General features: G+C 41.7%; 1 protein-coding gene and 1 long non-coding RNA gene across 2 annotated transcripts in view; one reads left to right on the forward strand and one right to left on the reverse strand.

Annotated features, from left to right (window-relative positions):
* LOC129627115 (uncharacterized) lies at positions 1-14,734 on the forward strand. Its single transcript, XR_008702424.1, has 3 exons — positions 1-225; positions 2,475-2,544; positions 14,476-14,734. It is a non-coding gene; the product is annotated as an uncharacterized LOC129627115 (long non-coding RNA).
* Positions 12,450-25,989, reverse strand: part of LOC129627113 (carbonic anhydrase 13-like) — a 21,568-nt gene continuing 8,028 nt past the window's right edge. Inside the window, exon 5 of the mRNA XM_055546739.1 lies at positions 12,450-14,627. Within this exon, the coding sequence (XP_055402714.1) occupies positions 14,508-14,627 (120 nt within the window). The 3' untranslated portion in view covers positions 12,450-14,507. The remainder of the gene's footprint in view (positions 14,628-25,989) is intronic.

Raw genomic sequence — 25,989 nt, forward strand, 5'->3', positions numbered from 1 at the left:
CCTCTATGCATAACTTAAGGTATAAAAACTACTTTGGAAAATAAACTGCGGGCCTTGTTCACTGAAACTTGGTTTCCCCATTTCTCTTTCAAATTCTGGCTGAGTCTCCATCTGGAGCACGGAACCCACCATGCTTGCTAATTATGCCTGGGCTTCTAAGATCCGACCGGGGAGGCCTCAGTGTCTCCTCTCCTTCGGGAGAACGGAAGGACGCCTGCGGCCTACGTAAGTGGTGCAAACTTCTTGTCTTGAAGTTTTATTGGTCTCCCGCGTAAACCAAGCTACTCAGCCTCTTTTCTCCACTGAATTTTCCTACTGAGCTATCCTCATTCTATTACTCTTTGTATCCTTAATTAAAGTGTAATTAATCAGTTGTTTCCTGACCCTCGCCTATGCCATCTCTCCTTCGAATACCCTGGATCAGCCGGGGCTGGACCCCGGCAGATGAATGAAGGGGTGATCCGTGAGAAGATCCAGAGGAGGGCCTTAAAGGTGAAGAGACCGTGAGATGTAAGGACTTGAAAGGCCTGTTGGAGGAAGCACAGGGGCGTGTGGGCAGCGGGGACCGTAGGTAGCAGGTAGGGACAGTGGAGAGAGAGGCAGCCAGCACCCCGTGCCGCGGGGCCCCCAGCCCTGCGAGGACTCGGGCTTTTGTTCTGAGTGACAGGGAGTCCCTGAAGCATGGAGCTCGATGGAACGAAGCACTTTGACCTATTGGTTTCTGTTTTAAGGTTTCCTCTGGCTGCTTTGTGGAGAAGGGAGTCGAGGGCAACAATGGAGCAGGGAAACCAGTTAGGAGCTGTTAATTTAAGAGTCCACAGGGCTTGCTGAGAGACTGACATGGTTTGAAAGAGAGGTTGAGAGATGACTGTGAGTTTGCAGCAGCTGGTGGTGCTCCTCCCTGGGACAAAGCTCCTGGGAGAGCACAGGGTGCAGGGAAATGCAGGGGTCTGTCTGGACGTGTCAGTTGTGGGTGTCCAGCAGAAACCCCATGAAGCTGCCCTACAGGCAGTTGATATATGAATTAGAAGTGCAGAGGAAAGATTGGGGCTGGAATATACATATGTGTATCATCCAGTTCAGTTCAGTTCAGTCGCTCAGTCGTGTCTGACTCTTCGCGACCCCATGAATCGCAGCACACCAGGCCTGTGTATCATTAGTATATTTAAATGTTGCTTAAAGTCATGGAACAAGAAAACAACTCACCCACAGAGGGAGTGAAGTAGAGAGAAGACCAGATGAGAAAGATACAGCTGGAAAGGACAGAGGAAACCAGGAGGTGTGTCTCAAAAAAGTGAAGAGATGCCTACACACGTATGTGTGTGTGTGCATGTGTATAGGGGTCTGTGGCTCAGGTGGCTCAGGAAGTAAAGAATCTGCCTGCAATTCAGGACACCCAGTTCAATCCCTGGGTAGGGAAGATCCCCTGGAGCATGGAATGGCAAACTACTCCAGTATTCTTGCCTGGAGAATTCCAAGGACAGAGGAGCCCAGCAGTCAACAGTCCATGGGGTCACATGGAGTCTGACATAACTGAGCAACCAACGCTTTCACTTTCAGGACTGTGTGTGTGTGTGTGTGGGGGGGGGGGATGTATGTGTGTATATAGATGTATATGTGTGTGCCTGTGTGTATATATACATGTATGTGTGTATGTATATCCATGTCTAGTTTTTAATTAGTTATTAATTAGTAAATAATTAATTTCATAATTAGGCACATAGTGTTTCTCTGATTCTGTCCCAACACTACAGGAGATTAAAGGAAGGTTGGGAGAAGGAGCACAGACAATTTGGGGCTTTGATTTATGACTTCATTGCAGAACATTCACATCTAAGCCCACATACAGAAATTATTACACAACAATAGAAGGTGACTAAGTTTTACCAAGTCATTCGTAGCATACTGTCTGACCTGGTGATTAATTGACACATCTACACATAATCAGTTATGGGGACTAATTCAAGAATGAGCTGTTATTGAACATTAGCAGTTTGGAGATGTATATGAAATAATTCTTTTATTAAAAATATTTTTAAAAGAATATGTCTCATAATCTTGTCAATCTTCCTAATTTTTTAAAAGGAATCATCTTCATTAAATGTGACAGAGATTTTTTTGCTTGGATAGAAATGAAGTGTATCCTCATAATGAAGACAGTAAGTAGAGCTCCCTGCTTCCTCCTTTCTTTAGTATTGGTTGCAAAGCCAGATTTGGATTTTCTTTTTCTATAATGTGAAAGAATACTTGGGGCTCAAATCTCAAACTCTAGTGATAAGTGAGTATACTCAGCCAAAAAGCATGCTTCTGGGTAGCTCCAAAGCACAACAGAACCTTCCATTGTTTGAGGAAGGAGCACTTCAAGCTTGCGTTTGTCCAGGCTCCCATTTTTAAAAGAAAAACACAGAAAGTATATTGACCACACAGCAAATAAAAGGAGCTTTAGGAATTATTGTTTCTGTGCTCTATTTCAGGATGATGGCGGCTGGAAAACCCCACACCCCATAGCAGAGTTCCTATGACAACAGGAAAAGGCACGGTGAGGTAAATGTTATTCGAGAGACCCCTTGGGATCAGGGCTGCAGGAGTCTCCTGGATCCCAAAGATGTTTATTGTATCAGTTCAGTTCAGTTCATTTCAGTCGCTCAGTCACATCCAACTTTTTGCGATCCCATGAATCACAGCACGCCAGGCCTCCCTATCCATCACCAACTCCCGGAGCTTACTCAAACTCTCATCCGTCGAGTCGGTGATGCCTTCCAGTTATCACATCCTCTGTCGTCCCCTTCTCCTCTTGCCCCAATCCCTCCCAGCATAAGGGTCTTTTCCAATGAGTCAACTCTTCCCATGAGGTGGCCAAAGTATTGGAGTTTCATTCAGCTTTAGCATCAGTCCTTCCAAAGAATACTCAGGACTGATCTCCTTCAGAATGGACTGGTTGGATCTCCTTGCAGTCCAAGGGACTCTCAAGAGTCTTCTCCAACACCACAGTTCAAAAGCATCAATTCTTTGGCACTCAGCTTTCCTGATAGTCCAACTCTCACATCCATACTTGACCACTGGAAAAACCATAGCCTTGACTAGACGGATCTTTGTTGGCAAAGTAATGTCTCTGCTTTTTAATATGCTATCTAGGTTGGTCATAACTTTCCTTCCAAGGAGTAAATGTTTTTAATTTTATGGCTGCAGTCACCATCGGCAGTGATTTTGGAGCCCAAGAAAATAAAGTCTGACACTGTTTCCCCATCTATTTCCCATGAAGTGATGGGACCAGATGCGATGATCTTTGTTTTCTGAATGTTGAGCTGTAAGCCACCTGTTTCACTCTCCTCTCTCATTTTCATCAAGAGGCTTTTTAGTTCCTCTTCACTTTCTGCCATAAGGGTGGTGTCATCTGCATATCTGAGGTTATTGATATTTCTCCTGGCAATCTTAATTCCAGCCTGTACTTCTTCTAGCCCAGCATTTCTCATGATGTACTCTGCATATAAGTTAAATAAACAGGGTGACAATATATAGCCTTGAGGTACTCCTTTTTGTATTTGGAACCAGTCTGTTGTTCCATGTCCAGTTCTAACTGTTGCTTCCTGACTTGCATATAGGTTTCTCAAGAGGCAGGTTAGGTGATCTGGTATTCCCATCTCTTGAAGAATTTGCCACAGTTTATTGTGATCCACACAGTCAAAGGCTTTGGCATAGTCAATAAAGCAGAAATAGATGTTTTTCTGAAACTCTCTTCCTTTTTCCATGATCCAACGGATGTTGGCAATTTGATCTCTGGTTCCTCTGCCTTTTTAAAACCAGCTTGAACATCTGGAAGTTCACAGTTCGCGTATTGCTGAAGCCTGGCTTGGAGAATTTTGAGCATTACTTTACTAGCATGTGAGATGAGTGCAATTGTGCAGTAGTTTGAGCGTTCTTTGGCATTGGCTTTCTTTGGGATTGGAATGAAAACTGATCTTTTCCAGTCCTGTGGACACTGCTGAGTTTTCCAAATTTGCTGGCATATTGAGTGCAGCACTTTCACAGCATCATCTTTCAGGATTTGGAATAGCTCAGCTGGAATTCCATCACCTCCACTAACTTTGTTCACAGCGATGCTTTCTAAGACCCACTTGACTTCACATTCCAGGATGTCTAGGTCTAGGTGAGTGATCACACCATCGTGATTATCTCAGTCACGAAGATCTTTTTTGTACAGTTCTTCTGTGTATTCTTGCCATCTCTTCTTAATATCTTCTGCTTCTGTTAGGTCCATACCGTTTCTGTCCTTTATCGAGCCCATCTTTGCATGAAATGTTCTCTTGGTATCTCTAATTTTCTTGAAGAGGTCTCTAGTCTTTCCCATTCTGTTTTTTCCTCTATTTCTTTGCATTGATCACTGAGGAAGGCTTTCTTATCTCTTCTTGCTATTCTTTGGAAATCTGCATTCAGATGCTTATATCTTTCCTTTTCTCCTTTGCTTTTCACTTCTCTTCTTTTCACAGCTATTTGTAAGGCCTCCCCAGACAGCCATTTTGCTTTTTGCATTTCTTTTCCATGGGGATGGTCTTGATCCCTGTCTCCTGTACCATGTCACGAACCTCATTCCATAGTTCGTCAGGCACTCTTATCTATCACATCTAGGCCCTTAAATCTATTTCTCACTTCCACTGTATAATCATAAGGGATTTGATTTAGGTCATACCTGAATGGTCTAGTGGTTTTCCCTACTTTCTTCAATTTAGGTCTGAATTTGGCAATAAGAAGTTCATGATCTGAGCCACAGTCAGCTCCTGGTCTTGTTTTTGCTGACTGTATAGAGCTTCTCCATCTTTGGCTGCAAAGAATATAATCAATCTGATTTCAGTGTTGGCCATCTAGTGATGTCCATGTGTAGAGTCTTCTCTTGTGTTGTTGGAAGAGGGTGTTTTCTATGACCAGTGTGTTCTCTTTGCAAAACTCTATTAGTCTTTGCCCTGCTTCATTCCGTATTCCAAGGCCAAATTTGCCTGTTACCCCAGGTGTTTCTTGACTTTCTATACTTTATTGTATAGCATACCTGAAAATTGTCTTTAAAAGTCTTTATACATGTGAAATCTTTAGTCACAGAATTGTGAATAGTCTGATTTGTATTTACCACAGTCGATTCCTCCCATCTATATCCCTGATTTCATCCTTTGGTTTCTCATCTTGGCCGACTGAGTAAACAGTGCATGTGTCTGTATCACATATTAAGTTTGCCCAACTTAAATGTCCATCCATAGGTGAATGCCAAAAGAAGATGTGGTACATATATACACAATGAAATTCTACTCAGCCCTTAAAAATAATGGAACAATGCCACTTGCAGCAACATGGGTGGAACTAGAGATCAGCGTGCTAAGTGACTTACGTCAGAAAGACAAATACCATATGATATCGCTTTTATGTGAGATCTAAAATATGACACAAATTAATTTATCTACAAAACAGACACAGACTCCCAGACACAGAGAACAGAACTGCCTTTGCCAAGGTGGGGAGGGAGGGGTGGATTGAGAATTTGGGATTAGGAGATGAAAGCAATGGTATACAGAATGAATAACAGCAAAGCCCTGTGATAAACCATCATGAAAAAGAATATGAAAAAGAATATACACATATCATTTCAATGTACAGTAGAAATTAACACAACATTGCAAATTAACTACACTTCAATAAAATAATTTGCCAACAAAGGTCCATCTAGTTAAAGCTATGGTTTTTCCAGTAGTCATGTATGGGTGTGAGAGCTGGACCATCAAGAAAGCTGAGCACCGAAGAATTGATGCTTTTGAACTGTGTTGTTGGAGAAGACTCTTGAGAGTCCCTTGGACTGCAAGGAGATCCAACCAGTCCATTCTAAAGGAGATCAGCCCTGGGTGTTCTTTGGAAGGAATGATGCTGAGGCTGAAACTCCAATACTTTGGTCATCTGATGTGAAGAACTGACTCATTAGAAAAGACCCTGATGCTGGGAAAGATTGAAGGCAGGAGGAGAAGGGGACAACAGATGATGAGATGGCTGGACGGCATCACCGATTCAATGGACATGAGTTTGAGTAAACTCTAGGAGTTGGCGATGGACAGGGAGGCCTGGCATGCTGCAGTCCATGGGGTCACAAACAGTCAGACACAGCTGAGCGACTGAACTGAACTGAACTGAAAAAAAATGTTGTTTCCCTAGAAGAAAATCACCATAAAAATAAAACAGAATAAAATGAAGAAACAGGATATATTGACTTCTTTTTAGTATGCTATCTCACTTTTTGTTTTCTTTTTTATCTATTCAATAAATAGATTTAAACAATACCATTGTTAGTCTTGAAAGATTTACTGAGACTTTCCAAGGGAAAAGAAAAAGCCTTGAGAATAAGAAAAATAAGTTTAAAAGTGTACGTATCAGCTAAATAGCTCTACAAGTTTGGTTTTATAATCTATATATTATGAGTAAGAGCAGACATTTGAAAACTCTCCTTAAAGGGCAGAATGGCCTTCAGATTTTAAACTCTAACTTGAGTGAAAGTGACTTGTCCAGAAAAAAACGTGCCAACTGGGGAAAAGGTTGATTAGTCAGAAAAGAACAGAAAAAAGGAAAACTGCAGAGGCGCATATTAATAAAGTTTATCCAAGCATGACCCAATGCTGAGAAAATATTAGCCAACAGACCAAAGTCCTTCTGCCAAAATTATCCGTATTTTACAGGCAGTGCTGTGTAGATACAACCAACAAAATTCTACCATTATGGTCTCATTTTTAAAAGCACCGTTTAGGGACTTGGATGTTTCATGCTCTTCCAGGCCTAGTCATATGAAACACTTACTGCTTCTACTTATCCTCTTTGTTCTGAGTTCCATACTCACCAAGCAAACGTTTCATTCAGTTTTCTGTGTATGGTAGCCTTCCTAGTGGAACTCAGTAAATGTCCCTTGAATGAATGACCCAGCTAAGGACCATACTCAAGGTCCAGCTTGATTGAATATCCCAAGCTAAGGTAAGACTTGTATCACTCTTTCTAAATTAATAACTTGAGTTTTGTTTTATATAACAGCCTCACAAACTCACTTATTGTGGGTTTGCACTTGAAAAAGGCATTCATTGTTGTGAAGAACTGGGTTTCAGACCTTGCAGAGCTGAGCCCTGTGTCTAGACCTGGAGAGTTCCATCAAGGCAGATCAGCTTGTGAGACATCTTAGGAAAATATTGTGATGGCCAATGCCTGGTCACACATTGCCCTCTTGTATTGCTGCTGCTGCTGCCACTGCCGCTGTTAAGTCACTTCAGTCGTGTCCGACTCTGTGCGACCCCATAGACGGCAGCCCACCAGGCTCCTCTGTCCCTGGGATTCTCCAGGCAAGAATACTGGAGTGGGTTGCCATTTCCTTCTCCAATGCATGAAAGTGAAAAGTGAAAGTGAAGTCGCTCAGTCGTGCCGGACCTTCAGCGACCCCATGGACTGCAGCCTACCAGGCTCATCCGTCCATGGGATTTTCCAGCCAAGAGTGCTGGAGTGGGTTGCCATTGCCTTCTCCCTTGTATTGTTATGACCCAGCAAGAAAGCAGAATCATAACTAACCTGCCAAGACAGCTACTCTTTTCCAAGAGGAGAAGCAAGAACTGGAAGATAGAAGCCGTGGAGAGATAATTCCCTAAGGGTGGAAGTGAAGGAGATATGGAAAGGGGATCATTAAATGTAAAAGATGGGGTTAGGAAAGGATGTGGCAAGGAAACTTTGAAGATCATGGTCAAAAGCATTCAGAAACACCCAACTAGAAAAAGAGAAAGGGCTGGAAAGAATTTTTCTAAACTGAGTACTTAGAAGAGAAGGAAGAAAAGTTTGCTAGGAGGAAAAATCAGTGGAAAATTTGTTAGCAGAACCCAGGGAACTACTATATAACTCGAGTGACTACAATAGGTAGTGTGGGCTTGAATTCAAGGAGTTAATCAAAATTTAGGAAAAAATTATGTTGTTCCTTCAGCACCTAAACAGGAATTGATGCAAATTTCTTGACCTTGCACTTGATGTTAGGAAGAATAAATCTAGAAGTACCTGAAATTAAGTGATTAATCCTATGTCAAACAATGTGAGACTATGTGACTACCATTTACCTTTTCTATGTGAGTAATGCATATATATGTGTGTACATGGGCTTCCCAGGCGGTGCTAGTGGTAAAGAACCCACCCGCCAATGCAGGAGACAAGAGCCGTGGGTTCAATCCCCGGGTCAAGAAGATCCTCTGGAGGAGGGCATGGCACCCCACTCCAGAATTTTTGCCTAGAGAATCCCATGGACAGAGGAGCCTGGTGGGCCACACACAGTCCATCGGACATAACTGAAGCAACTTAGCACCCACGCATGCACGTGTATGACTACTAACACTATTTACATACCATTTACAGTCACAACCCTGATGCTAAGAAACCAGCAGTTTTAAATATCATTGCTTTTGCATTAGCATTGCAAGTGTCCAGAAGTGAAAAAAGCAGATAGCTTCCTGGGACAATTAGGCAGTAGTTTTCTTTTTCTTTGGGTTTTTTTGTTGTTGTTGTTGTGGTTGTTGTTCATTTGTTTGTTTGTTGTTTATTGAATTTGTTACAATATTGCTTCCTTTTTTTCTTTAATGCTTTGGTTTTTTGGCTGTGAAGCATGTGGGATCTTAGTTCCCTGCCCAGGGATCAAACCCTCTGCCTTGGAAGGTGACGTCTTAGCCACTGGTCTCCAGGGAAGTCCTTGTTTTTTTTGGTTTATTCGGCTGTGCTAGGATCTTCCATATTTTCAGTGGTACTTGGGATCTTCCGTTGTGGCATGTGGGATTTAGTTCCCTGACCAAGGACTGAAGCCAGGATCCTGGTGTGGGGAGCCTAGAGTCCTAGTCACTGGACCACCAGGGAAATCCAGGAAATAGTTTTGACTTCACTGACCCCTTGAAACTGTCTCAGAACCCTCAAGGGTATTCAGACCAGACAGTGCCGCTGGTCTGTAGCATGTGCTGTGGAAGGCAATTCTCTAGTTGTCCAGATGAGGGCGGTAGAAGGTTTTACTCGGAGGAGAGGTATGAGAACCTTGGCTTTGGCAAGAACCTGTCTGGAGACCGTCCTGGGGACCCTGGTGGCTCAGATGGTAAAGAATCCGCCTGCAGTGTGGGAGACCTGGATACAAAGAGTCGGACATGACTGAGCGACAAGGCACAGCACATCCTGGGGAGAGGGTGTCCCGTTTAGTTACAACACAACGATGCAGCCTATAGCCCCTACACATTTATCTTGGCTTAATTTCACAACTGGTAAAGTAAAATTCCTTTTACAGAACAAATTGCTTGGATTTTTAGCTTCCCTGGTGGTTCAGACAGTAAAGAATCTTCCTGCAACAGGAGAGACCCGGGTTCGATCCCTGGGTCAGGAAGATCCCCCTGGAGGAGAGCATGGCAACCCCCTCCAGTATTCTTGCTTGGAGGATTCCATGGACAGAGGAGCCTGGCGGGCTACAGTCCATGAGGTCCCAAAGGGTTGGACACGACTGAGTGACTCAAACACAGAGTACAGATAAGTAACTTATGGGCACTTGCCCATTTATTGAGGAAGGACACATTTCAGGATGTGCAAAGTTTACACAGAATCAGAGCAGTTATCCATTCGTGTGTTGACTGGTTAATTCTTCCAACAAATGCTTCTTGAGCCATCCATAAATACACAGCCCTGTGACTAGTAGGCATCACCACTCCACACTAGTTGATGGACAAATCCGAAGGAGGCTGAAAGAGGTGAGGACAAGATCTAACTGAGACATCTTGCTTCCCGGGAACCTGAGAGCTCCCCGGGAGACAGAGCACAGTGGTCAGAAGCCGGTGTCTACACATGGAAGACCCGCTGATCTGGTGGACAAGCGTCTCTGTCCTGCACAGGCCAGATTTCCCGGCTCCACTTTGAGCACCACATCTGCCGACCTCTGTTCTTCCTTCTCCCTGGGAGAAAGGACCCATTTATCACTTCATGAGAGTTGGACTATAAAGAAAGCTGACTGCAGAAGAATTGATGTTTTTGAACTGTGGTGTTGGAGAAGACTCTTGAGAGTCGTTTGGACTGCAAGGAGATCCAACCAGTCCATCCTAAAGGAAATCAGTCTTGGGTGTTCATTGGAAGGACTGATGTTGAAGCTGAAACTGCAATCCTTTGGCCACCCGATTCGAAGAGCTGACTCATTGGAAAAGACTCTGATAGTAGGAAAGATTGAAGGCAGGAGGAGAAGGGGACAACAGAGGATGAGATGGTTGGATGGTTGGATGGCATTACCAATTCAATGGACATGAGTTTGAGCAAGCTCCAGGAGTTAGCAATGGACAGGGAAGCCTGGTATGATACAGTCCATGAGGTTGCAAAGAGCCGGACACAACTGAGCAACTGAACTGAACTGAATCTCATAGCTGTTTTAGCCATAGTATGGTTCACGACCCAGATAATCACGATGGTGTGATCACTGACCTAGAGCCAGACATCCTGGAATGTGAAGTCAAGTGGGCCTTAGAAAGCATCACTACGAACAAAGCTAGTGGAGGTGATGGAATTCCAGTTGAGCTATTTCAAATCCTGAAAGATGATGCTGTGAAAGTGCTGCACTCAATATGCCAGCAAATTTGGAAAATTCAGCAGTGGCCACAGGACTGGAAAAGATCAGTTTTCATTCCACTCCCAAAGAAAGGCAATGCCAAAGAATGCTTAAACTACCGCACAATTGCACTCATCTCACACACTAATCAAGTAATGCTCAAAATTCTCCAAGCCAGTCTTCAGCAGTATGTGAACCGTGAACTTCCTGATGTTCAAGCTGGTTTTAGAAAAGGCAGAGGAACCAGAGATCAAATTGCCAACATCCACTGGATCATGGAAAAAGCAAGAGAGTTCCAGAAAAACATCTATTTCTGCTCTATTGACTATGCCAAAGCCTTTGACTGTGTGGATCACAATAAACTGTGGAAAATTCTGAAAGAGATGGGAATACCAGAACACCTGATCTGCCTCTTGAGAAACCTGTATGCAGGTCAGGAAGCAACAGTTAGAACTGGACATGGTACAACAGGCTGGTTCCAAATAGGAAAAGGAGTTCATCAAGGCTGTATATTGTCACCCTGTTTATTTAACTTATAAGCAGAGTACATCATGAGAAACGCTGAGCTGGAAGAAACACAAGCTGGAATCAAGATTGCCGGGAGAAATATCAATAACCTCAGATATGCAGATGACACCACCCTTATGGCAGAAAGTGAAGAGGAACTCAAAAGCCTCTTGATGAAAGTGAAAGTGGAGAGTGAAAAAGTTGGCTTAAAGCTCAACATTCGGAAAACGAAGATCATGGCATCCGGTCCCATCACTTCATGGGAAATAGATGGGGAAACAGTGGAAACAGTGTCAGACTTTATTTTTTTGGGCTCCAGAATCACTGCAGATGGTGACTGCAGCCATGAAATTAAAAGATGCTTACTCCTTGGAAGGAAAGTTATGATCAACCTAGGTAGCATGTTCAAAAGCAGAGATATTACTTTGCCAACAAAGGTTCGTCTAGTCAAGGCTATGGTTTTTCCAGTGGTCATGCATGGATGTGAGAGTTGGACTGTGAAGAAGTCTGAGCGCCGAAGAATTGATGCTTTTGAAGTGTGGTGTTGGAGAAGACTTTTGCGAGTCCCTTGGACTGCAAGGAGATCCAACCAGTCCATTCTGAAGGAAATCAGCCCTGGGATTTCTTTGGAAGGAATGATGCTAAAGCTGAAACTCCAGTACTTTGGCCACCTCATGTGAAGAATTGACTCATTGGAAAAGACTCTGATGCTGGGAGGGATTGGGGGCAGGAGGAGAAGGAGACGACAGAGGATGAGATGGCTGGATGGCATCACTGACTCGGTGGACGTGAGTCTGGGTGAACTCCGGGAGTTGGTGATAGACAGGGAGGCCTGGCGTGCTGCGATTCATGGGGTCAAGTTGGACACGACTGAGTGACTGAACTGAACTGATGGTTGTGTAGGGTTTCCCAGGTGGCGCAATGGTACGATTCTGCCTGCCAATACAGGAGACATAAGACACACAGGGTTTATCCCTGGGTTGGGAAGATCCCCTGGAGGAGGGCATGGCAACCCACTCCAGTATTCTTGCCTGGATAATCCCATGGACAGAGGAACCTGCCAGGCTATATTCCATAGGATTGCAAAGAGCTGGGCATGACTGAGTGACTGAGCACACACACACACACACACACACAGTTCTCTAGGATAATGTTCTAACTTGTGAAAATATACACTAAAGTTTCTGCGATGGTGCAGTAACCTGTTGGTAACTTTCCTCTCAAATTCAGAAGGAAAAACAAAGGTGTTTACAATTTTTCTGTGGATTTGAAATTGTCTTCTAAATACAGAGTGTTAAAGTGTAATTTCATTCTGTATCTTGAATAAACAAGTTCAAAGTTTATCTCATTATCTTTATTGCGATTGAATCCAATTTAAGTTAAAATACAAAATGCTTAACAAATATAAATCCAATCTAGGTGGGAAACAAAAGATTAGTATTTACAACTCTTTAATCTTTTCAAAAGATAACAATTTTGGATAACACTTAGACCTTTTGCCTCTGAGAGATAAATAAATTAGCAGACAATCTTCAAGGAAATCAGTGCTGTGCGGACTTTTTCAGTCTACTAAAGTCCAATTTGTAGCATAGAACTGGTGGAATACTGTGGCAGGAACTGTGACTTACAAAGTGGTAACGCTCATACACAGTAATTAGAATCCCTGTCTTGCATGCTAGTTACTTTCTCTGAGAAAACAGACTTCTTTGACTCACTAGGGTACTAGTGAGAGAGACAACATGTCTTTCCAAACTAAAGAAATTCATTCAACACCGGTCTTTCTAAAGCCATTAGAACTTCTGGTTACGCAGGTAGATTTAATAAGTATTCCTTTAAGAAGAAAATAATTTTCCAGAGATAAATTGCACTTTACTTGTTACACGAGCTTAACAGTCATTTGGTTGCAAGCAGCAAGATAATTACCAAAGATACAAAATAAAGTTTTCTAAATATTCAATTAATTACATATTTATTATATGTCAATCTCCTACAAGGCCTCAAGGTAGATAATGTAAAGTGAAAAAGAAAATCAAAGGAGCTTTCGTCTTAGGAACTCATCTTAATGCAGATATATATGTCTTTATTACACAATTTACTGGATACTTTCAATTATGAAAATCTACATCCAGAGGAAGACAGGTGTCTGAAACAAATCATCACAATTAAGGAAACTCAATTAACTCCTTTCAGAAGGTGGCAGAGTGGAGTATGTGTTCGTCTTAAATTTGATTATTAAGTTAATGCTGAGAGTCACTCTGTTTGTACCAGAAAGAGCAGAAGGACTTCTCTGTTTCTTCTTCACCAAAACCAGGCAAAAATATGTGAGATAACAGGTTAAAGTGAATGTCAAGAGCCAACTTACAAAACTGCTTAAGAGATGGTGGGACACGTGTGTCAGGGGAGATAGGTGTTGCTATGGAAATGGGTTGATGGGACTGTGGACTGAGCAAATATTTGAGACTCAAGTAATTTTCCCCATTAGTTGATAAAACAATGATCTTCACAGGACTGCTCTCTGCTCTGCTGCCAAAACATAGGTCAAAATTACGCAGTCTGTCCCTCGAGCCCATGGGCAGCTCTGCCTGCCTGGCACCTCATCAGTTTCAAACCACGCCATAAACACCGCTTATGCCATATACTGACAATCACTGTGTCTGATCAATTATTAGCCAGTTTATTATTAGCATCACCAAGTGAATGAGATAGGTGGTGTAAGTCATTAAAGTTTAAATAGCTATTTATATCCCGGGGAAGTCCTCTCCAAAATTGGATGGGCTCTTCTTGAGCTATGGAATAGATGCTTTAATTCACTATATCCCATCTCTCCATAGCTCTCATTCTGTTTGTTTTATTAGAAGTACTCTGCAATGAAAACCAGCAACATAATCCAAATGAAAATTCACTTGAAAAGGAAATAGTATCTACTTTTATGAATTGGAATGATATCAAGATATCCAGCAGAATCACTTGTTTAGAAAAAGGTACCACAATCCTATCATTCTGGGAATGAATTTAGGTATATCACCAACACCACTGAGAGATGTGACTGATCAGCCTCTAGGGCAAGGGACGATTCCTAACACATTCTGAGGTTTACAATGCCCGCCATGAGGTCACACAGGTGGAAACAGATGTATTCCACGGGCTTTAATACACATCAAACAATGCCTGCTGCTTATAAACCTAAGAGTGCATATCTGAGACAGGCGACTTAAGTCAGTTTGATTCAAAAGATCTGATTTTCTTTGGGCACAAGCTGATAGCAAAACGGCTATGTCACCCCATAAACGTCACCCCATAAATTACAATTCTAGGAAAGAACGGTTAGTCGGGAGTTTTGTGTTTGTTTTCTTTTCTCTCCACAGGCATGTCTGGGGTGGTCTCTTGGCGACGACTTTTAACGGAAAGAGGCTCTCACTTTTCGGCCCTTCAAAGGCTGTGGTGGACGGTGATTGCTCAACAGAAAAGCCGCCGTTTCACCCTCCCTGCTGCACAGGAGGGTGCGGAACGCGGCCAGCTGTTGAAGAAAAGAGGAGAATTATTAGCAGAGAAAGTCACACCCCTGTTAATGAACCACCCTGCCTGGAAAGTTAAGAAGCTTATAAGCTTTCTTCTACTAGGAATTAAATGTATTTCAATGAAAATTTTCTAAGTTATGGCTCATATATCATAAAGCAACTCTGCTAGAGTCTTCAGTTCAGTCGCTCAGTCATGTCTGACTCTTTGTGACCCCATGAATTGCAGCACGCCAGGCCTCCCTGTCCATCACCAACTCCAGGAGTTCACCCAAACATGTCCATCATACGAATTCCTATGGCTTCAAAAATAAGTATAGAAGCATTCTTCATTTGAAGATCAAATAAGGGAGAAAAAACAGTCAGGATGTGGTTTAAAGACAACATATGTAGAAATCAGAAAATGTGACCTCCAGTGGCAGAATGAGAGCGGGAAGAGTTTTCCAGGAGAGGTCCCACTCCTAGTTCTGCCACTAGCGCGAGCTGTGTGACCTCGGAAATTCACTTATTGTCTTTAGTCTTCAGTTTCCTCATCTATAAAGTGAAGCATTGGATTAGATTACCTCAACAGGAGCCATCAGTTCTTAGAATTTACACTCAACATTTAAAACACTCCAATATAATGGGAACCACGTGCTATTCATCCTGTAGAATGTTCATCTTTTATGGACTTCTTTCCTTAAACACTGATTTATCCCTCACCATAACTGTGCCTTATAGCAACTAGGGGGAAAGCCTAGTCCTTCAACTGCTGACAATATTTCAATACAATTTAAGTGATATAAGCATATTTCTCAACACAAAGGTTTACTTTTTCTTATCACACACGCAACAAAATGCTTACTTACCTAATAAACTTCATATAGTACACAAGTGTCAAGAAGAAAATAGAAATTACTAGTAATCATGTCACAAAATTTAACCACTGTTCACATTATGGAGTATATCCTTCCAGAAGTTTCTCTGTGTATAAACACTATGCATTGGTGTTCGCATTTGAAAGTTTTGTGCAAAATAAGCTCAATATATTTACTCGTCTGAAATCTTAGTTTTTCACTTAATATATATCCTTTGCATGTCAATAGATATTATTCTATGTCACTTTTTTTAATTGTTGTAAAGTTTATGTTATAAGCATGTTTATGAGTTATTCAGCAATTCCTTGGTGATTTAACATTACTAAGATTAAGAACAGGTTTATAGTAGTAAAATGAAAGTTGGGTAAAGTATCTGAATAATTCTGCTGTCTCAAAAACATTCACTAAAAACATATTGCCACATGAGCAAGTTTTTGCTGTTTTGCTGTTTGTGTGTGCACAGCTTTATTAAACTGTTGAAAACAGCTATTCTCTAAGCTTTGATAGTCATCTAATCAAAGAGTCACAGAAATTCAGACCAGCACAAGTCACTTAGGTTTCCATCATTACCATTTATCTAAAGCCTAAAACAGTTCTCTTACAGTACTAGCCAGGATAGGAGACAGAGGTGATAGCTGTCCTTCATAATAAATAGGCAACAGTTTATAACCATGCTCTACGGAGATAAGTTCAAGTATCATATACAAGCAGTCATGTGTTTCCACAGTGATATTTTGAGGTGTCTTTTCAAAGAGTAGAGATATGAGGAGTATAAGATAAATATTTACAACCTGTTATTACTCATGTTTCATTAGACCACATCACTATGGCAAAAGCAAGATGAGACATAAGTAATTATCTGGTAAAGTCAAGCTGGAATCAAGATTGCTGGGAGAAATATCAATAACCTCAGATATGCAGATGACACCACCCTTATGGCAGAAAGTGAAGAGGAACTAAAGAGCCTCTTAATGAAAGTGAAAGAGGAGAGTGAAAAAGTTGGCTTAAAGCTCAACACTCAGAAAACTAAGATCATGGCATCAGGTCCCATCACTTCATGGCAAATAGATGGGGAAACAGTGACAGACTTTATTTTTTGGAGGGCTCCAAAATCACTGCAGATGGTGACTGCAGCCATGAAATTAAAAGAGGCTTACTCCTTGGATGGAAAGTTATGACCAACCTAGACAGCATATTAAAAAGCAGAGGCTATGATTTTTCCAGTAGTCACATATGGATGTGAGAGTTGGACCATAAAGAAAGCTGAGCGCACAAGAATTGATGCTTTTGAACTATGGTGTTGGAGAAGACTCTTGAGAGTCCCCACTGCAAGGAGATCCAACCAGTCCATCCTAAAGGAAGTCAGTCCTGGGTGTTCATTGGAAGGACTGATGCTGAAGCTGAAACTCCAATACTTTGGCCACCTGATTCCAAATGCTGACTCATTTGAAAAGACCCTGATGCTTCAAAACATTGAAGGCGGGAGTAGAATGGGACCACAGAGGATAAGCTGGTTGGATGGCATCACCAACTCAGTGGATATGAGTTGGGTGGACTCCAGGAGTTGGTGATGGACAGGGAGGCCTGGCGTGCTACGGTTCATGGGGTTGCAAAGAGTCAGACATGACTGAGCAAATGAACTGAAGTGAACTGAAAGTCAAGTTGTTGTTGAGTTGCTTTGTTGTATCCAAATCTTTGCAACACCATGGACGGTAGCCCACCAGGCTCCTCTGCCCATGGGATTTCCCAGGCAAGAATACTGGAGTGGGTTGCCATTTCCTTTTCCAGGGGATCTTCCCGACCCCAGGATCAAACGCTCATCTCCTGTATTGCAGGAGGATTCTTTACTGCTGAGCCGCCAGGGAAGCCCAACATATACCCTTAGCCCTCTTCAATGCCTCTGCACGCTGATAGTGGCTCCCTACCTCTGCGGAGTTTTAGCCTCGTCAGTTTAGAACTGGAACTTAACTCTGGATCTTTCTCTGACCAGTTGCTCATTTTGCTGAAAGTCTCTGAGCCCGTCCTGATGTCTCATCAAGCTCCTTCCCTTTCTGGCTCTGGCTCGCCCTCCCAGTCACTTAGTCCAGCTCGGTAGACCCTGCATCTCCCAGGCCCTGCTTACATTGGTTTCTCTTGGCTGTGGGGTTCTCCACCGCCGCACTGGCTGCAAAATGCAGCCCCTTGACTGGCCACTACCGGCCCCCTGCCCTCCCCAGGCCTCTGGCTTCATTCCAGCAGAAAAGCTGTCCCTCTGTTCCTAAGGCTGACACAGCCTCTTCACAGCTCCTGCAAGAACCTCCGCAGCTCAGTTAGAAGGCTGAGGAAGGTCTGACCAGTCTTACTGTTTTCTTGGGCTCTAATACTGAAAGCTTACATTTCTTCTGTAGTAACCCCAGTAACCAGAAACAGCTTTTCTAATGCTTTGGAAACAGTTTTGATTAGTCACTCTTGGGCTCAAATGTTTTAATAGCTGTCCATTGCCTGCCAAAGTTGAGTAATAATAAAAATAAGCTCTCTTATAAAATATGATGGGCCAGGTACTATGCTAAGTGTTTCACATTACAGATTGCATTTAATCCCCTGAACAACCCTATCAATAATATACTATTATCCCTATTCTAAAGGTGAGGAACTTACAAATGAACCATCTGGTAAATAAGACATGCGCTAACCACAGCACTACTCTGCATCTCTAAGTGCTTTTCTTGTTTTTTTTGTGTTTTTTTTTTCACCATTTTATTCTGATCTCTTCTTGTTTACTTTTTATTATGGAAACTTTCGGACATACGCAAAGGTGGACAGGGCAACATAATAAACCATCAACCAGCTTTAGCAGTCATCAACACATGGCCGATTCTGTTTCATCCAGACTCTCACCCACTCTCTATCTCCATCTCTGAATCCTGCCCACATTGTATTATTTTGAAGCCAATTTCAACTATCATTTCAGGTAGAAACATTTCAAAATATATCTCTAACATATATGACATTTTGAACTTTATTCAGGCCCCAAAACAAACTTGTGGGCATGGCTGCTAAGCCTCTTGGCCACCTGGTTCCAAATCATCTCTCTAAATCGTCTCCTATTATTCCACACACAGGTCCCAGTCTAAGGCAGTCTTGTGAAGAGGGTGGGGAGGGGGACCCAGAGAATCTGAATGAAAAGACTTTGGGGTTATTCTTAAAACTTTAGATTCCCGGACCTTATCTCAGACCGCTAAATCAGTTTTCTAATAAGGCTCAAAGACCCATATCGCTTTCTCGGGTGACTCTTTACATATATAAATAACTTCATTTATGTATCTGGTTTTGGCTGCGCTGGGTCTTCGTTGCTGTGAGCCTTCAGATCATGGCATCCAGTCCTATCACTTCATGGGAAATAGATGGGGAAACAGTGGAAACAGTGTCAGACTTTCTTTTTCTGGGCTCCAAAATCACTGCAGATGGTGACTACAGCCATGAAATTAAAAGACGCTTACTCCTTGGAAGGAAAGTTATGACCAACCTAGATAGCATATTCAAAAGCAGAGACATTACTTTGCCAATAAAGGTCCGTCTAGTCAAGGCTATGGTTTTTCCTGTGGTCATGTATGGATTGTGAGAGTTGGACTGTGAAGAAGTCTGAGCGCCGAAGAATTGATGCTTTTGAACTGTGGTGTTGGAGAAGACTCTTGAGAGTCCCTTAGACTGCAAGGAGATGAACCAGTCCATTCTGAAGGAGATCAGCCCTGAGATTTCTTTGGAAGGAATGAAGCTAAAGCTGAAATGCCAATACTTTGGCCACCTCATGTGAAGAGTTCACTCACTGGAAAAGACTCTGATGCTGGGAGGGATTGGGGGCAGGAGGAGAAGGGGACGACAGAGGATGAGATGGCTGGATGGCATCACTGACTCGATGGACGGGAGTCCGAGTGAACTCCGGGAGTTGGTGACAGGGAGGACAGGGAGGCCTGGCGTGCTGCGATTCATGGGGTCGCAGAGAGTTGGACATGACTGAGCGACTGAACTGAACTGAATCCAAAGGGAACAGTAGTCATCAGAGAAAAACAACAGATCCAGATTCTCCACAACTTAATGTTCATAACATCTAGGTTGCAATACAAAGTTACTCAATATACAAAGAATCAAGAAAATGTAAACATGATCAAAGAAAGAAAAATCAGTGAAGTCAGACTCAGTTCAGTTCAGTGGCTCAGTCGTGTCCGACTCTTTGCGACCCCATGAATCGCAGCTGCCAGGCCTCCCTGTCCATCACCAACTCCCGGAGTTCACTCAGACCACGTGCATCGAGTCAGTGATGCCATCCAGCCATCTCATCCTCTGTCGTCCCCTTCTCCTCCTGCCCCCAATCCCTCCCAACATCAGAGTCTTTTGCAATGAGCCAACTCTTCGCATGAGGTGGCCAAAGTATTGGAGTTTCAGCATTAGCATCATTCCTTCCAAAGAAATCCCAGGGCTGATCTCCTTCAGAAGGGACTGGTTGGATCTCCTTGCAGTCCAAGGGACTCTCAAGAGTCTTCTCCAACACCACAGTTCAAAAGCACCAATTCTTTGGCACTCAGCCTTCTTCACAGTCCAACTCTCACATCCATACATGACCAATGGAAAAACCATAGCGTTTACTAGACGGACCTTTGTTGGCAAAGTAATGTCTCTGCTTTTAAATATGCTATCTAGGTTGGTCATAACTTTCCTTCCAAGGAGTAAGCGTCTTTTAATTTCATGGCTGCAGTCACCATCTGCAGTGAATTTGGAGCCCAGAAAAAGAAAGTCTGACACTGTTTCCACTGTTTCCCCATCTATTTCCCATGAAGTGATGGGACCGGATGCCATGATCTTCGTTTTCTGAATGTTGAGCTTTAAGCCAACTTTTTCACTCTCCACTTTCACTTTCATCAAGAGGCTTTTGAGTTCCTCTTCACTTTCTGCCATAAGGGTTGTGTCATCTGCATATCTGAGGTTATTGATATTTCTCCCGGAAATCTTGATTCCAGCTTGTGTTTCTTCCAGTCCAGCGTTTCTCATGATGTACTCTGCATAGAAATTAAATAAACAGGGTGACAATATACAGCCTTGAGGTACTCCTTTTCCTATTTGGAACCAGTCAGTTGTTCCATGTCCAGTTCTAACTCTTGCTTCCTGACCTGCATACAGGTTTCTCAAGAGGCAGATCAGGTGTTCTGGTATTCCCATCTCTTTCAGAATTTTCCACAGTTTATTGTGATCCACACAGTCAAAGGCTTTGGCATAGTCAATAAAGCAGAAATAGATGTTTTTCTGGAACTCTCTGGCTTTTTCCATGATCCAGCAGATGTTGGCAATTTGATCTCTGGTTCCTCTGCCTTTTCTAAAACCAGCTTGAACATCTGGAAATTCACAGTTCATGTACTGCTGAAGCCTGGCTTGGAGAATTTTGAGCATTACTTGACTAGCATGTGAGATGAGTGCAACTGTGCAGTAGTTTGAGCATTCTTTGGCATTGCCTTTCTTTGGGATTGGAATGAAAACTGACTTTTTCCAGTCCTGTGGCCACTGCTGAGTTTTCCAAATTTGCTGGCATACTGAGTGCAGCACTTTCACAGCATCATCTTTCAGGATTTGGAATAGCTCAACTGGCATTCCATCACCTCCACTAGCTTTGTTCGTAGTGATGCTTTCTAAGGCCCACTTGACTTCATATTCCAGGATGTCTGGCTCTAGGTGAGTGATCACACCATCATGATTATCTGGGTCATGAAGATCTTTTTTGTACAGTTCTTCTGTGTATTCTTACCACCTCTTCTTAACATCTTCTGCTTCAGACTCAAGATGAACCAAATGTGGAACTCACAAGGATTTTAGAGTGAATACTTTCACTACCTGTGAGCTATATGAAGTTAAACAAAGCACATTTCTTAGTGTGTGAGAAATCCCAGTAGAGTAACGGGAATTCTCAGAAAATAAATAGAAATAAGAAGAAAATCAAACAGAAATTTTAGAACTAGAAACTATAATTTCTAAAGCAAGAAATTCAGTGGGTAGAATTAACACGACAGAGGAAAGAACAAATGAACTTGAATATAGATCAATAGACATTATCCATAGTAAGTTCAGTTTATTCGCTCAGTCACATTTGACTCTTTGCAACTCCATGGACTGCAGCACGCCAGGCCTCCCTGTCCATCACCAACTCCCAGAGTTTACTCAAACTCATGTCCATCAAGTTGGTGATGCTATCCATCCATCTCATCCTGTGTCCTCCCCTTCTCCTCCTGCCTTCAATCTTTCCCAGCATGAGGGTCTTTTCTAGTGAGTCAGTTGTTTGCATCAGGTGTCCAAAGTTTTGGAGTTTCAGCTTCAGCATCAGTCCTTCCAATGAATATTCAGGACTGATTTCCTTTAGGATGGACTGGTTGGATCTCCTTGCAGTCCAAGGGATTCTCAAGAGTCTTCTCCAACACCACAGTTCAAAAGCATCAATTCTTCTGTACTCAGCTTTCTTGATAGTCCAGCTCTCATATCCATACATGACTACTGGAAAAACCATAGCTTTGACTAGACAGACCTTTGTTGGCAAAGTAATGTCTCTGCTTTTCAATATGCTGTCTAGGTTGGTCATAGCTTTTCTTCCAAGGAGTAAGCGTTTTTTAATTTCATGGCTGCAGTCACCATCTGCAGTGATTTTGGAGCCCAAGAAAATAAAGTCTCTCACTGTTTCCACTGTTTCCTCACCTATTTCCTATGAAGTGATGGGACCAGATGCCATGATCTTCATTTTCTGAATGTTGAGCTTTAAGCCAACTTTTTCACTCTCCTCTTTCACTTTCATCAGAGGTTCTTTAGTTCCTCTTTACTTTCTGCCATAAGGGTGGTGTCATCTGAATATCTGAGGTTATTAATATTTCTCCCGGCAATCTTGATTCCAGCTTGTGCTTCACCCAGCCCGGCATCCATTGTGAAGAGCAGAAATTTAAAAAAAAATTTGAAACTAGTAGAGCCTTGAGGGATCTGTTTTGAAAAGGTCAAATGTATGCATAATTAGAATATCACATATGGAAGCAATCTATAAGTCCATCAAGAGATGAATGGATAAAGGTGTGGGGTATATTATATATGGTACATATATACATATGGTGTGTGTGTGTGTGTGTGTGTGTGTATACACCCACATACACAATAGTATATTACTTGGTCATTAAAAATGAAAATGCCATTTACAGCAATAGGAACAGACCTGGAGAGTATCATGTTTAGAAAAATAAGTCAGAGAAAGACAAATATTTTATGTTTACACTCATATTTGTATCTACAAAATAAATGAATGAATATAAGAAAACAGAAACAAATTTACAGATACAGAGAAAAAACTAGTGGTTATGGAAGGCAGAAGGGTGGGGGAGAGGCGATACTGGTGAAGGTGATCAGATGTACAAACCATTAGGTAGCACAGAATAAAGAAGTTACAAGGATATAAGGTACAGCACAGGGAACATAGCCAACACTTCACAGCAACTTCACCCAGAACACAAACAAATATTAAATAATTACATTGTACACCTGGAACTGATACAATATTGTAAGCAAACTATACTTCAATGTAAAAAAGAATATCAGAAGGAAAGGAAAGAGAATGGAGCATAGCATACACAAAAACTGACTCATAAATAATACAAGACTTAAAGGTAAGAGCTAAAACTATTACTTAAAGTAGGAAAAATATTTTGTGGCATATAGCTAGGCAAAGATTTCTTAAACAGGACACCAAAGCACACACTATAAAAGGTATTTTGATAAAATGAACTTCATCAAGATTAAGAGGTTTTCTTTAACTTTGGCTCTTCAAAAGACATGGTGGGGGCAAAAAGGACAAGTTTTGTAAAGCATATGTTGAAAACAGGGCTTTTATCCAGATTGTATTAAAAAAAAAACCCTTGCAAGTCCATAATGAGAAGACAAACAGTCCAATTTTAAAGTGGACAAATTATCTGAACAAATATTTCACAAAAGAAGATATAAGCATAATCAATAATTATATGAAAAAGTGCTCAACATCATTAGTCATCAGATAAATGCAAATTAAAAATCACACACGCGATACATACCCACTTAGAATGGCTAAAATTTAAAATTACTTACAGAACCAAGTGTTAACAAGGATGTAGAAAAACTAGAAATCTTTTACATTGCTGGTGCAAATGGAAGACAGAAGAGTCATGTTGGAAAACAGCACGGCAGTCCCTTATAAAAGTAGCCGGGACCCAGTAACCCAGTGCTAGGTATCGCCACAGGAAGTGAAAATACGGGTCCACATGGAAGTGTATATGCCAATTATTCCTAACAGCTAAATATGGGTAGTTGCTATTTATAATGGTCCCAAACTGGAAGCAACCCAATGGCTAATCAGTTAGTGAACAGATTAAAAAAGAATGCTGTATCCATACCATAAATATTGCATGCATGTGTGCTAAGTTGCTTCAGTCCTATCTGACTCTTTGTGACCCCATGGACTGCGGTCCATCAGGCTTCTCTGTCCATGGGGTTCTCCAGGAAAGAATACTGGAGTGGGCTGCCATGCCCTCCTCCAGGGGATCTTCCCAACCCAGGGATCAAATCCACATCTCTTTATTATCTAACCTGCTTTGGCAGGCTGGTTCTTTACCATGATCGCCACCTGGAAGGCCCATAAATATTACTCAATAACAAAGAGAAAATCAATATATCTTAAAAATATTATGTGAAATGAGTGAAGTGAAGTTGCTCAGTCGTGTCCAACTCTTTGCGACCCCATGGACTGTAGCCCGCCAGGCTCCTCTGTCCATCCCCAGGCAAGAGCACTGGAGTGGGGTGCCATTTGTGAAATGAAGTCCAACACAAAAGTCCGTGTACTCTGTGTGTGTGTGCGCGCACTCAGTCTCTCAGTCACGTCTCTCTTTGTGACCCTACGGACTGCAGCCCCCCAGGCTCCTCTGTCCATGGGATGTTCCAGGCAAGAATACTGGAGTGGGTTGTCGTTTCCTTCTCCAGAGGATCTTCCTGACGTAGGGATGGAATCCGCATCTCCTGCACTGGCATGTGGATTCTTTACCTCTGTGTACTATATGATTCCATTTTAATAAAATTCTAAAAAAGACAAAATTCTTGTGACATCTCAGTGGTTGCCTGGGGCATGGGTGAGGAAGAAAGTGGAATATAAAGGAGCACGAGCACACTTTTTCGGCCAAAGGATCTATTCCATACTTTGATGGCAGTAGTAGTTGTTGCAATCATCAAAACCGCCACCTGCATAATAAAATGTATGAATCTTACTGGATGCAAATATCATAATAAACAACAAAGATCTTTTTTTTTTTTTTTTTTTCGAAAAAAGGAGCTGAGAACTAAATTCTGCACATCAAATTTCAGCAGATGAGGAAGCCCATTTAGATAAACTGGGATAAACCACAGAGACTTGGCAAGAGACGTCAGCCTTCCAAAGGATGACAGATCTGTTATCAGAAGTATCAAAAACAGTGTATCTTTTTACTGGCCTGGCAGTTAAATCAAGCATTTCAGTAAATGACTCTAGGGAGAAAAATGGACTTGAATCAAGAAAAAGGAAATGGAAACCATCTGATTTGCCCTTTAGGTCAAACAGTGACTTGGCAAGAAATAGAATCAGGAAAAAAACCTTGAAAAAATCAGCACCAACGTACTAAAAAGAGGATTTAATCTTCACAACTAGTAACATTATATGGTGGAATTGGAAATGAAATAAAAACAATATTTTCCAGATTCTTCTAAAATAAGGACCGCTAAAATTGATATTAAAAATTACCTTTAGTAAAGTAACTTTCAAGTCAGTGGTGTACACAAAAAGGACCTTCATTTTACTTTATACAAAAGAGCTAAGCAACTAAATAATCTTATCAACCCTCTCATGTGTTGGAATATTTTAAAATCTGCTTTTTGTTTTAGAACAGTTTTAGATTTACCAAATTACTGCAAAGATAGAATAATTCTTGTACATCCCACAATTCAGTTTCCCCTGGTTTTTTTTTTCTTTCACTCTTAAAGGATTCACACAGAAGTGCCCCCTGTCATTGACATTCTGCATTACTATGGTACATTTTTAACAATTAGTGAACCAGTACAAATATTATTAACTGAAATCCACCCTTTATTTCAATTTCTTCTGTTTTTACCTAATATCATTTTCTGTTCCAGGATCCTATCAGGAAATAAATTCATACTTGTTGTCTTGTCTGCTTGCGTATTTCATGATTATGACAATTTTTTGTGTTTTTCACAACCTTGTCAGTTTTGAGGATTATCGATCAGATATTTTGAGAACTGGGTACTGCCTGATGCTTTTCTCATGGTTAAAATGGGACTGAACTTTTAAAATATCTTTTATTTCATTCTTTAAATCTTAAAATCACCATAATAATTTGGATTACTAAGCTATTATGGTCATCATAATAATTGTGATTACTACTCAAATAATCATTTCAATCTGACTGAAAATGTCTGACAGTGTTCCTGCCACAGC

The sequence above is a fragment of the Bubalus kerabau genome, chromosome 14 (assembly GCF_029407905.1).
Source record: "Bubalus kerabau isolate K-KA32 ecotype Philippines breed swamp buffalo chromosome 14, PCC_UOA_SB_1v2, whole genome shotgun sequence".
Classification (NCBI taxonomy): Eukaryota; Metazoa; Chordata; class Mammalia; order Artiodactyla; family Bovidae; genus Bubalus; species Bubalus kerabau.